Source organism: Onychostruthus taczanowskii, unplaced genomic scaffold, assembly GCF_017590055.1.
Source record: "Onychostruthus taczanowskii isolate IOZ18803 unplaced genomic scaffold, ASM1759005v1 scaffold77, whole genome shotgun sequence".
Classification (NCBI taxonomy): domain Eukaryota; kingdom Metazoa; phylum Chordata; class Aves; order Passeriformes; family Passeridae; genus Onychostruthus; species Onychostruthus taczanowskii.
In genome coordinates, this window is record NW_024505561.1 from 2,956,144 (window position 1) to 2,969,278 (window position 13,135).

General features: G+C 38.1%; 2 protein-coding genes across 2 annotated transcripts in view; one reads left to right on the forward strand and one right to left on the reverse strand.

The window, feature by feature from the left end:
• The window catches only part of DNAJC3 (DnaJ heat shock protein family (Hsp40) member C3), a 29,902-nt gene extending 26,189 nt beyond the window's left edge, over positions 1-3,713 (forward strand). The window contains exon 12 of the mRNA XM_041423370.1: positions 45-3,713. Within this exon, the coding sequence (XP_041279304.1) occupies positions 45-202 (158 nt within the window). The 3' untranslated portion in view covers positions 203-3,713. The remainder of the gene's footprint in view (positions 1-44) is intronic.
• Positions 3,714-4,814: 1,101 nt separating this feature from the next.
• UGGT2 (UDP-glucose glycoprotein glucosyltransferase 2) overlaps positions 4,815-13,135 on the reverse strand; it is a 78,462-nt gene continuing 70,141 nt past the window's right edge. The window contains exons 35-39 of the mRNA XM_041423427.1: positions 12,223-12,383; positions 11,823-11,937; positions 9,171-9,287; positions 8,076-8,220; positions 4,815-7,032 (exon numbers count right to left, since the gene is read on the reverse strand). Coding sequence (XP_041279361.1) covers positions 7,010-7,032; positions 8,076-8,220; positions 9,171-9,287; positions 11,823-11,937; positions 12,223-12,383 — 561 coding nt within the window. The 3' untranslated portion in view covers positions 4,815-7,009. The remainder of the gene's footprint in view (positions 7,033-8,075; positions 8,221-9,170; positions 9,288-11,822; positions 11,938-12,222; positions 12,384-13,135) is intronic.

Consider the following 13,135-nt stretch of genomic DNA (forward strand, 5'->3'; position numbering starts at 1 on the left):
GTTGTTACTGTGCCATGATTCCACCTTGGTTTTGTTTCCTCCAGAAATGAGGCGGAAGTTTGACGCAGGAGAGGACCCACTGGATGCGGAGAGTCAGCAGGGCGGCAACAACCCTTTCCACAGGAGCTGGAACACATGGCAAGGATTCAACCCCTTTGGTTCTGGAGGAGGACCATTTACATTCAAATTTCACTTCAGTTAGAGCCAAGACTGTTTCTGCGTGGCTGCTGCTGTTTTTTACTTAATTCATTGAAAAATAAAAAGTCTCTCAGTTCAAGACCCAAAATCTTAATTTCTATAATGTTGTCCTTAACCCAGAGTCTTACTGCACTAGAAGGAAGCTCCTTTTTTCTTTTGTTGGTTTTGGTTTGTGATGAGCTTGACAAGCTCACACTGATGGGGGTTGTGCTGCCTATGTATTTGCTGTGGATATGCAGGACACGTTTATTCCTACGAATGGAAAAAACAGTAAGATGCTCCTTAGGACAACACTTAAATTTAGAATTCAAGTATATGCTTAAAGATAAAAATGCATGTAAATATTTCTGTGGATTGGGGCCTAATAAACAAGACAAGGGTAGTTACAGTAGTCTCTACATTAACAAACTGTTGGTTGTGCTCAGCAGAATGATCCATCTCCCAGTATTTTCAAGAGGAAACGCAAGTGACCACCTGCTGGATCGGTGACAGTGCCAGAGGTGGGGAAGAGGCTGCGCACTGAACCAGTCCCAACAATCGCTCTGGACAAAGAGTGCTTGGGAGTAACTGCATCTGAAATACCTGCTCACTTTGTTGTTCACTAACCTGAAATTAATTGGGGGTGATTTCCTTGGTGGAATTATCAACAGTGAGATGGGGATGGGGGGAAAGACTTGTTTTGCAGAACACTTCTTTTCTGAATGTGATTTTGGGTGTTTGTTTAGGTATGATTTTTGAGTAGTTTGCACTTCAACAAAATATCTGCTTCAGATTTGAGCAGAAAATTTGATGTGACACTTCCCTGACTCTGCAGCAATTTGTTGGTTCTGTACATAAAGTCAGAACTGAGACAGGTTGTGATGTGAGTACTGCAGGAATGTGATATTAACTCCAGCCTTACACTGCAATACAACTTCAATTCTGCTGGATGATGCAACAGGGAGTTAGTACTACATGAAATTGTAGTAATTTTATGTTTCATGTAACAGCATTGGTACTGCAGAGACAGCTGTGTGCAAAAAGAGGGACTCACTTCCCACTAGCCAAAAGTCTGTTTCTAATTTTTTTTTCTATATGCACGGACTTAAAATGGGTTGGGTGTAGTTGGTGGAGTCGTGTGAATGCACTGTGTGGTGTTACCAGGGCTGCAGCTGGTAGGAGTGAGGAGTCTTCTCCTTCTGTAACTTCATCTGTCATAATTACTGACATAATTACTGAGTTTCATCAGCAGCCATTTTCTTGGAATGCAAGAATTACAGTTCATCAGTGTTGTCTTGATTGGATTTTAACTGGAAAACAATAATCAGTTGATAGGAGTCTTCTCTCACTTCAACTTGAAAACCTAAGCAGCCTCAGTAAAACAAATGAAATAAGCAAATAAGGCCTTCAGTCTGAAAGGGAGGGGTTTCTTACTGTAGCAGAAGCAGAACCCTTGGCTCCTGCCTCAAGTACTTCACCAACATAATTGCGAGGCCAGGCAGCTTTGTAAAATGTTTTTCAACAGCAGTTTAAAAGTCAGTGTTCAGAAATTTATCTTCAAACTGAGGAGGTAGTGTGGTGATTTCTCATGGTTTATGGTACAAAACCACCACAGCAGCCTCTTAAACTCCAGGGTTGGTTGTTCACTAAGTTGAATAACTTTCTACAAGTTCAGCTTGTGCTTGTTACATGTCGGAAACATTTTTGCTTGAAGTGTTAGAGATGCTCAGGGCTGTAGAGAGCGCTCAAGGCTGGCACAGCTCTCAGGGGCTGGGGCTCAGACACAGGAGCTGACTGCACAGTGAGGAGCCTGCTGCCCTGTGGGCTTGGCCTCTGTGCCCCTGCTGCTTGCTGACAGTTCCTCAGGTTGGGCAGGCAGCTGTCCGTGACCTCCTGCTGCTCTTGCCAGCCCTGCGCCCGGAGGGGTGAGCTCCACCAGCTGCGCTGGCCCTGCCGTTGTGTGTGAGCCATTGGAACACTTTTGTGTTGCCTTGTTCACTACAGCAGGGGCTGCTTTTAAATGAGTGTTGAACGAGCAGCGTGAGCGATGTGCCCGATGTTGTACATGCAGGAGTGGCTGGGCTATGGGACGTCACAGTAAAGACTACAGACAGCTGTGCTTGTGTGCCAGGGGACTGCTGGCAGTAAGTTCTCTTTCAAAGGACTGCCCTTGTGCAGCTGTAAAAGCTGGAGCTGAGAGAATAGTTTCCTGAGGTTTAATTTTTTTTTGTCTAGAGAAGGAATAAGATGTTCCCTCATGAGTAAATTCTTCATATAAGGCACTGATGTTGGAGCAGTGTGGGTTTGTTTCTCGGAGGCAGCGGGACAGAGAGGAACAAAAAAGGACCATGTGCATTTTGAAAATGAATGGGAATGGGGAAATTACATTTCAAGAACAAAAAAGCTTGAATGTAGTCAGTAGAAGGAGGAAGACGATTAATGCATGATTGCTGTTCATAGATTCCTTTTGTTGGAAGACAGGTTCTTGGAAACAATAGCAAAATGTGACAGTGGAGAACAAGGCTTTCCTGGTATTGAGCAGCTGCTGTGCACAAGTGTTACCACCCCGGTGCTGTTTTGAAGGGCATTGAGGTATTCTGGAAAAACAGACAAAATTGTGTTTAAAAGAAACCGTTATGTTGCAAGGCTCTCCAACTCCGCGCTGCATTTCCTGACATGACTCTGGCAAATGAAGTGCTGGTCCCATGCTGAGTGTTAATGATGCAGGCGACACGCGAGGAAGCTGAACTCGCCTTTTTATTTATTCGTGGGTGTCTGTAGTGCAATAATGTTCAGCAACTGAACATTGAAGTAAATGTCTCATGGTAGTTTGTCAACCCTGAGATGTGCATGAAGCATTGTTCCCATCATTGGCCTGTATGTAGATGCAAACTTTCTCTGTGGAGTTCTTTCAGTTTTAATAAACTCGTTTCCAACTTGTTTTAAAATGAAGGTGGGGGGGAAGCATATTTTACTTGGTAGAATACTGATATAGTAATTGATCAATATTAAAAGAGATTCAAAGTGAATTGCAAACTGAAGAGCTCAAACTTGTGACATATGCAGAAAATGTGTTAGCTTAAACTTTTTAAAAAAAAAAAAAACAACAAACCCTAACACACACTATCATTTCAGTTTTCAGACTGGTGTTTGGAACAAGAATTATTCTTCTGTTTAGGGCTGTGATTTATAGGAGCTTTGCTGGAAACTAGCCAGGATAGCATAGCAGGTTAGTTGTATTTAAAAGTGCCTTATTTTAAGGTATTGTTTGCTCTCTAATACACACTTTTATCCATAAAGCCGCAACAAAATTAATGGGAGGATAATTTTTTCTTTGCCCTTAGCAAATTACTAAGTAGCAGTTTCATGTTTTAAGAAGGGTAAGTAAAGTTAGCCAGAGATTTATCAAATGTTTCAAATTATAAAATGTCTTTCTATGGAATCATAAATCTACAAAGCAAGAACTGTTTTTTCTAGAACTGTGGGAATTATTTTATGGTATTTTTCACAATAAAGATATTTATGATGACAAGAAAGCACTGCTGTGTATTTGTCTTCCCTTCTTTCCTCATGTTGCTCCTCAGGTTTGAAGCTGGAGGTGTGCGGGAATGCACAGGGCACTTGTGCAGGCAGGGGACAGGAGGAGGAAGCAGCCACATTCTGTGTGGAAGAGAACCTTGTATAGAAGTCAACTACAGCAACTGTAGAAGCTCTGGTGAGTGCTGATTTCACAGTGAGAACAACCAGCCCTTGGAATATCCCTGGGAAATACTGGATTCCCCAGTGCTGGATAATAAGATTTGCCTGATGGGGTGGCTGAGTCATCTTGCCTGAACCAAAGGTGCTTTTGCCAAAGAAGGCTGGACCAAGTGATCCTTGAGGTCCTTTCCAAGCTGGTATCCTGTGATTCCATGAAGTCTCAGACTGAAGGCAAGTATTTGATTCAGGGAATGGGTTAGAAGGAACCTTACTGAGAAATATTTTTAATACTAAAGCTCTGGCTCATCAACAACACTGCACTAATGCCTGGTTTGTTCATTTTCTGTTAAACTTACCAGCTGATCTCAAGAAGATCAAGACAGAAAACACACTGTCATAGGAATATAAATTGTAAAAACCCTTCATTTGAATAGTTCAAATATTCTTTTGCTTACTTACTGAGTTGCACCATGTTTTGGCAACACTCTAAACCAGGATGTGTTTTCTTTCACAGTGCAGAGCACAGAGGCTGGAAATAAAAAATAAGCTCCCTCTGCAGCTCTACGTCTCACCTCACAGCAGATGCCATGACTTGAATATCGCTGTTGCTTCCCTGCAAAAACACTTTCTGTAGAGGAAAGGAAGCTGAGCACTTGCTGCCATTTTTTTCTTTGGCTCTGTTAATCAAGTAGGAAATGGTTATTGTGTAATACAAAAAGGGAGAACAGAAACTAATCTGTATTTTTTTCTCCAGTGGACCCTTTTAATATTTTGTACAACATACACAATTCCATGGATTTAGTATTAAAATATAATATGCTGATGACTCAAAGTGCTGCCTTAAAAAGACCTTTAAAAAGCAGTGAGTAGGTTTGTGGGACCTTTCTTATTTTATAAACCACTGTATATCTCAAAAAAAAAAAGCTTTCTTTGGAAGTAGTATTATGCAGGAAAAAAACCACTAGAACATTTTGTACAAATATATAAAACACTAGAAAATTGCATGAAACCTTTTACACCTTCAAAATATCTCCAGCAAATTACATTTAAAAAATTATATTTTAATCATTTAAGCAATCTCAAGGAAATAGTATTTAAAGAACTAGTTATTTTTTTAAAGCCAGTAGAGGTAATCCAGTTTTAAAAAGAATGGGATGCAACAGAGAAAATGAACTTGAAGTCAGTGCATGAATTACCCACTTTTTATATTGCATAACATGCTCACACAGATAATCATAATTAAAGAGAACTAAGGTTTCTTAAAGAACCTTTAACTTCTGTCCTAAAGCAAGTTTTCCAATATATGCTTCAAGCTTGGAATACCAGGGCAGATCCACATGAAATGCTGCTGCAGAGTCAGGCAGCAGGATGGAAGTATAAATCTGAAAAATATTTTGAAAATAAAATAATGCAGCAAACAGTTGAATAACAGTCTGGGGTTTTTTGTGCTCTGCTGTGGCAAATCAGTTACTTCCTTGTTATGCATGGAAGTTATAGTTATGGTGCACAGGCATCTGCTAAGTCAATTACAAGTCCATCTCTGTGGTACAAAAATACCAACTTAAAGTTGATGTTCAAATATGTTTGACTTGCTGCAAGATATCCTGAAGTAATTAAGAGAACAAGCATAACAAAACAGCTCCTGCACTGAAGTGGGTCAGACATAAAGAGAACTGACATTAGGGTTTACTGACTTTTGCTCTTGGATTATACAGGAAATACTCCATTAGGTACTTCATACAAAGGAAATCTCTCAACAGACATTTAAAAACTTGTGTGTGACATGTTAAAACTGTTCAAAATACACAAAGGCAAAACCACAGAAAATGCAAAGAGCTGTAAAAAAATCTGCATGTCTCACATTCCTTAGTAATATGGCTTGAAACATATCAGCAACAAGTGATTTTAAATACTCGCTCTTACAGTAAGAAACTTTAAGTAACCAACAGCTGAGGACAATGACAGTGCATACAAAATCCACTGTCATTGTTCTCTCATTGTTTATTCAATTATTTCCTGCTATGGAAATAATGTGCAATTCTTGCTGATTCACTAAGTGCAAATTACCTGGTCTTGTGTAATTTCAAGCATTTAAACTGGAAGATTTCTTTTAAGAATCTGTGGTCTCATCCAATCCCATTTTGAAACCAGCACAGCCTGAACAACAGGGTGTGTATTTAAGGCACTAGATTTCACTTTGAGACACAAATTCCCCATTTTCAAATACATGTATTGCAAGAACTTTTCCCTGCAATTTTGTGGGATGAAAATGTCAGTATTCCATTAAAGCAACAGTTTTGTGAGTACAGGTTTAGAAAATTACAGGAGACACCACTGATAGTCCAAAAATACTCATGTATTTTATTATTTTCTTTTCAGTTATAAACAGGATGATGATAATCAAAAGTGAGTAGAAGCAGCTTTCAGGTACTGACCTTCTGATGCAGTGTATGCTGGTCAGAAAATCACCTCAACCAAAACCATAATGGAATTTTATCACACACAAATATTTAAGTGGCCAAAAGGAGCCTAAGAATCAAAAAGTTAGTTTAAAAAAATCTCTAAGAGTGCAGCAATCCTGCATAATAAATGAAGACTGTCATTCCTTGCTTTAGCTTCCATGTGGAGTTCTCTCTGTGTGGTCTAAATTAGACGTCTTATTTTTTATGAAATTCTTTATTGTGACCACAGCATTTCTTGAGGGACAAAACTGTGGGCATAGAACCAAAATTTCTGATATTTAAATAGAGTAGCCTAATGCATGGAATATGCACAAAACAGTTTTCAAGTACATATTTAATGTGTGTGTACTCGCCCGGACTGACAGTGCTGAACACATCTTTCTTCACGTTCCAAAGTCCTCTGGGCAAACTGTACTTCAAAGAAGGAAAAGAAAAGCAAAGCCGTTGGGAAAGCTGCTCCATACTGGTTAAAAAACCCCAAACCCCCAAATACCTGTGGATTTCTCATTTTTGTATTGCATTTAAAATGTTTTAAATAACACTTTAAGTTATAAAATATTTGACTTCACATTAAAGAATGCTGCAAAGAGTGCCAATGTAACAGCTGTAAATTCTGTTCAGTCCTTCCCAGAAGACTCTGGAGCTGTCACCATTGCTGGTCACGGGCTGTGCTAAAGTTCATCGTGCTTGAGCCCTGTAGCCAAAGGGGAAAAAACACACACAAGAGTTACCTAGAGACAGTGCCTGGGTTTGTAAGATGTGGAAAAAACCTTTTAGTTTTTTCCAATCAGTCAGTTCAGCAACATGAACTTCATTTTTGGAGCCTTGCTACAAGCTGACCAGAAGCTTTCACAAAGAATAAAACCCACTAAGAATTCTTTAAAAGGAAAAGTGAATTTGTTCCTCCACTCAAGACTTATAAATATTTATCTGCTAATTTTTTCTTCAACCCTGAGAGCTAAAATCATTTTTCCATTTTGTTTCACATTAGTCCAAGAAGTCAAGTCTTACTGGGAGTCCTGTATATGTGTTCGTGGCTTTTTTTTTTTTTTTTTTTTTTTTTTTTTTTTTTTTTTTTTTTTTTTTTTTTTTTTGGTTTTTTTTTTTTTTTTTTTTTTTGTTTTGTTTTGTTTTGTTTTGTTTTGTTTTGGGTTTTGTTTGTCTGGGGCAATGTTATTTAATTATTTCATGTTATTGAATTAATTCAGTTTAAAACAAATTCAGTTAAAAAAAAAGCGCCAAACAAAACAACAACAAAAACCCCCAAACAAACAAAAAACCAAACCTCACTCCCAAACTAACTAAAATAGAATTTAGTCTAGTGGAAAAAGGCTTGGATAGATAAGCGTGGAAAGAGAGAGATGCAGAGGCAAATTAATACTCAGTCCCCAACTGCTTAATAGACATGAGTTTTAGATTATCCAAGTGAAGTCTAAGCTAATGTGCTTTACTTAATATTTGTGGCTAAAATAATGTGACTGTTGGTTGTGTTTGAGGGGCAGGAACAGGACCACTGAGCTTTCTCTTAGATTCTGGCACGAAACAAGAGGGTTTGTCCTGTCAGTGTAACTCCTGTGTAAAGAAGCATCACACAACTATCAAACCCCACACCATTTCTCTAAGAGCAAGGGAAATGACACAAATACAAGGATTTGTGCCTACTGACCCCAATCTTAATTTCAGCTAGACTGATATTTAATTTTTAAAAGCTAACAGCTGAATATGCATGTAAATTACCTTTTTGAAATAATGATGATAGATTTTTCTTCTCTCTTTCAATTTGCTGTATTAAGTTTCGGATCTCAGAGTCATAATCAACCCATTCAGGAACTATCCGGGCAGCAGCCTTTAGTTTTGGTTCTTTGGTTTGGGGGTTGTTGCACTGAAAGTTTAAAACATAGAGATGTAAACAAAGCAAATGTGAAAATAACACCTTTTCAGAGAATTTAGCCCAAATGAATTGCAAATACTTTTCTTTTTGCTGACCGTCAGTATAGCACAGCCTTGGCTGGCACAAGACTACTAAGACTTAGGCAAAGTTACCCAGAGAGATGCAAGATTGACACTGGCACATGGAAACTGAACCTGATGTGGGTTTTGAGCAGAGAGCACCTGTCTTTAGAGCACAAACTCATTCTAACAGTAAAGACACGAAGAAAACTAAAACTATTTGCATACTGAAAAATCACATCAAGTTCCAACTGTCTGTTTTCCTTTCAAATTATATCTAAAGCATCACAAATAGTGTATGTGTGTTGTCAAAAAATCTAAATTTGGGGAAAATGGGCTGGGGATAATAATGACAGGGAAAAGATTTTTGTCTCTGTTTCTATTACCAAAGAAACTTTCTTGTTCCTAAACATGGATAGTGTCCTGAGCATTATGCTTTTAAGACTTTGCTTTATCTCCTGTTCATAGCAGTGAAACAGACCAAGAAAACCAGGACAATGTTAAGGTTCTGGAGGAAGCTTCTATATGGGGAGAACAGCAGCAGCCCATAGTGCCCAGACAGGTAACAGCACTTGGTCACAGTTCCACTAACTTGGCTGACTATGGAAAAAACTATAAGGAAAATAAACGTATGGGCATGAAAAGCCTCAATCCCATCTGGTTAAGAAACAACAACACTTAATTTTTTGGTAAAATTTCAGCTTAAATATAAGCAGATTTGGTACAGAGCAAGTGGGAGAGGTCTCAGAGGAAGGGATGGAATGCTGAAGTGCCTTCCAGCAAGGCTGCCTTCATGACATGACACACACTTAACCTGAAATGCCCCAAAATCACAGCAAAATTTTTAATCTATACAACTCATTTAAGTCAGGATCAACTCACCAGGTCTATTGTTTTAGCCTTTTTCTTGGATTTATCATCACACCAGGTTTCACACCAAAGCCACTCCTGAGGGAGAGACTTAATGGCTACTTGATGAATCATATTATTGGGAAGATCCTGTAAAAATTTTGTAAAACCATAAATTAGCACTGAATAGAAACCAGCTTTTCATTCCTTAAATTTGAAAAAAAATCCCTGACTCAAAAACCATATAGTACAAGATTATGGCACTACTCTAAATTGAGACAACTTCTAGGAAAACAGATTCCAGAAATGAGCTTGAGAAGGGAAAGCTTTAAACTGCTATTCTGGCTGTGTTCCTTACTTCACTTCTGGGTTTTTTTTTTTCTTTACCTTTATTGCATAGTCAGGTAATCTTGTCACGAAAACTCTGAGCCAAGATCTGGCTGAATGCAGGGAACAGCATTTATAAATGAGAAACACCTCAGGCACCTACTCTGGCCAGAGCTACAAAGAGCAGGGGCAGCAACTGGCACATCCATTTGTAAGCTCCCTCACATGTGCAACCCTTACATTGTATTTTAGAATAAATGTAAGCACTCAAGTGTTAGTCACTTATTTAGCCAATTCACACTGCTAAATGTGACAGAATAAAATAGCACTTATTGCTGCATTATGAAAGATGTATAATTTAACTGAAATACAGACATTAGTACCAAAGAATTACATCAAATTATATGGAGAGCAAAAACATTCAACATTAATTGAAATGCTTCATTTTTTAAAAAACTTATAATTTTTGGAAGGTAGCTTATCATCATTTGGAATGGTTCACCACCATTTCAGTTTCGAAAGAAGAGAGACTGGTTTTCTGTTGTGCCTCTCTGACTTGCTAAATGAAATCACAATTCCTGAGTTACTACAGTACTTTTAGAATCTGACAATTTAAAAATTGTTACATGCAGTAAAAAGTAGAAAGTCAGCTCTTAGTTTCAGGATTTAAAGTAAACAAAAAAAAAAAAAAGAAAGAATACAAAAAGCCCTCTGAACAAAATTACTGTACTGCAAGTCTAGTTTTTATGATGTCTAATTTTTTCTCCATAGGAGTTCCATACTTATTCTCCTTTGCATTTAAAATTATCATTTCCCCTTCTATCTACTTCTCTTCTGTGGTTTAAGAACCTTAACTACCACCCATGAAGATTGCACTGCTGGGAGATTAACGGAGAGCTGAGATTGCTGCTTCTTTGAGAAGGGCAGTGAGCACTCCAGACAGGTATTTAAAACAAAAATAGTAATAAAAGAGTTATAATGCATCCTTAGCAATAGATGAAAGCTCTCCAGGTCTCAAATACATTGCACTGTGGTTTGTATTTCTAGGAGTATTGCTGTATTTTGTGTAAGAAGAAGCAATGAAGGCAGCAAGTTGCTCCAATCAATACAGTCAAAGCAGATTATTATGAAAATACTACTTTAAAATATTTCTAAAGTAATTCCAATTCCATTCTGCCAAGATTTAGCTACCTTAACATCTGGTCCTTAAGTGGCTTTTGATTTCATCCAAGAGGCTTATAGGAGATATATGCTATCATGTATTAAAGCTGTAATTGGAAATATAAGAATCTTAAAATGAGAATTTTAATATTTTGAGAACATTAGATAAAACCAATTTTCTGAAAACCAGCATTATGGTGAAAACCTGTAACCTCTGAATCTTAAAAGGTCTTTCTGAAAGACACCTTGTACATGTGGGTAAGACTGTTTGGAGAACACACAGCTCTATCTCATCAGGGCTCTACATGGGTGATCAGGGCCAGGAATTCATTCTGTTGTCCAGAAAGATGTGAACTCTGACTGTTGCTGTTATTTCACCCTTTTGCTCTTAATATAAAGCTAAAGGTTGCTTCAGCTGCAGGTGTCCAGTCAAGTCTGAGTTTTTAGTGTGGCTGTATTCCCACTTTTCTTTGTCCAGTATCATAAGAATTGCTATTTTCAATTTTTACTTGTATTCCTGGAGAAAAAAATGCAAGCAGCAATAATGTCCTTATGTAAGAGAGAAACTTGCTTGCAGAGCAGGGGTGTTGGAAAAGCACTGAGCAATGTGGGCTTTGCTGCCATGGGATCCTGTTGCTGCTAGAGGCAGGTAAAAATCTTCTGTGCTTAAGTAATTCCACAAGGAAAACACCAAAAGCAGGGACAGTTTCACTTATGAAGCCTTCTGAGGTTCACCCAAAGTGAGACAAACTCCAGCCACTGCAAGGTGACCATGTACAGCAACCACCAGAGTGCATTTGCAGTTAGCTTACAAAAGAAAACTTAATTTATGTTAATGAAAAAAAAAAGAAAAAGGAAACAAGCTCTTGTTTCAACAACACGAACATAATTACCATTATCAGAATGTAGGGTTTTTTGTAATCAGAAAAAACATAAATGCACAACTACATTTGTAGTTGTAGAACAACTACAAATAAAGGTGAAAAGTTCTGTAAGTTGGGGTTTTTCCTCATTTTTAAATTAAAAAAAGCAATTTTCTGAGCTGTGCTCATATGCACTCCTGAAAATAGGCTAAAACAGCAGTAAATGGCAAACAGTTTTGGAATTATGTAACATTTATGATGAGATACAAGCTATTCCATACATATTGAGAAAGATAAAGAAAATGAACCCAAAAATGCTCAAAGCCATGTATACCTGATCTAGATTTGACAGACTGTTTGGATCCTGACTAAGAGCCTGGTACTGGCCCCGAAGCCTGTCTCCAGCTGCAATCTTCCTGAACTTCTTCAGGTCCACAACATACAAGGCACTAAAAGGAATAAAAAAACCCAAAGAAATAGGATTTCTGTGTTTCTTTCTCTTTTTGATAATAGTAATAAAAGCAACAAGAAAGTAAAACATGTTCCCATCCTGAAGGGGTATTTTTCTTTATGAAGTGGCTGAAACTACCATAAAGCGGTGAAATCAGCGCACCATCAGAACTCCTGCCTTCTTCATCCCTTACTGAGAATGGCTCTTGAATGCCTCAACACCAACACCCAGATTTTAATCCAACTCCCAAACTGCACAGGAAGTGTGCGAGGGCTTGTCCTACCTGATGTGGTATTTCCTTTTGCCGAGGTGTGAAGCCCAGTACCCCGATTTCCAGAAGCGGTAGCCGTCCATCTCTCTGCGGCTGTCACAGAAAGGAGTGTATCCATAGGGAGCTCCACTCAGGTCCAGGTCTCTGAGCTCTTTCAGGTCACTCCTCACAATCTAAACAAGAATATAATTTAGTACTGTTTCTGTGAGGACAGGTATTGCAGCAGGCTTCACAATGTTTAATGTTAATTTAAAAAAGCCCCTCAGATGCTATATCAGTGAGGTATAGATAAACTATTCCACTGGGAGACAACTGCCAAATTATTGTTCAAAAATTATTATTTATTACTGTTTATTATATTATTAACAGTGGTCATCTGTGTAACACATTTATTAAATAAATTATATAAAACTGGTAATATTTTTAATTCACAGACCAGTGTTTCTGGTTGCCCAATATAAAATTCTTTAATTAAGAAACATAACTTTTGAAATCTACCAATCATGTCCCTTCTAAAAAATCCTCCTCATTTGTTACCCACCTTGAGTAGTCCAAAATTATTGCATCATTTGAAAAATCCTTGTATCCAATGGCACTTTCAAAAAGAGGTTTTAATGACATTTTACAAATGCCCTTTATTTGCTAATCAATCCTTCTTCCTTCAAATCCCACTTACCTAATTTATCAGTGGTAAAGAAAAGTTTTGCTATTTGGGAGCACAGAGAAGTCCTTACAGTAGTTAAGACAGACAACCAGTGTTCCCAGATGGTGTATCCAGGTGAAATTGCAGAGTTGCAGTCTGCATGGCTACACCTAAGTTTAATTTGTTCTTGAGCTTTGGAAAGGGACCGAAACACATCAGAATTTGTCTCAGGGTTTCTGATAACCTTGTGATAAACTCTTCAATGCCTCTTCTGAGACAGCA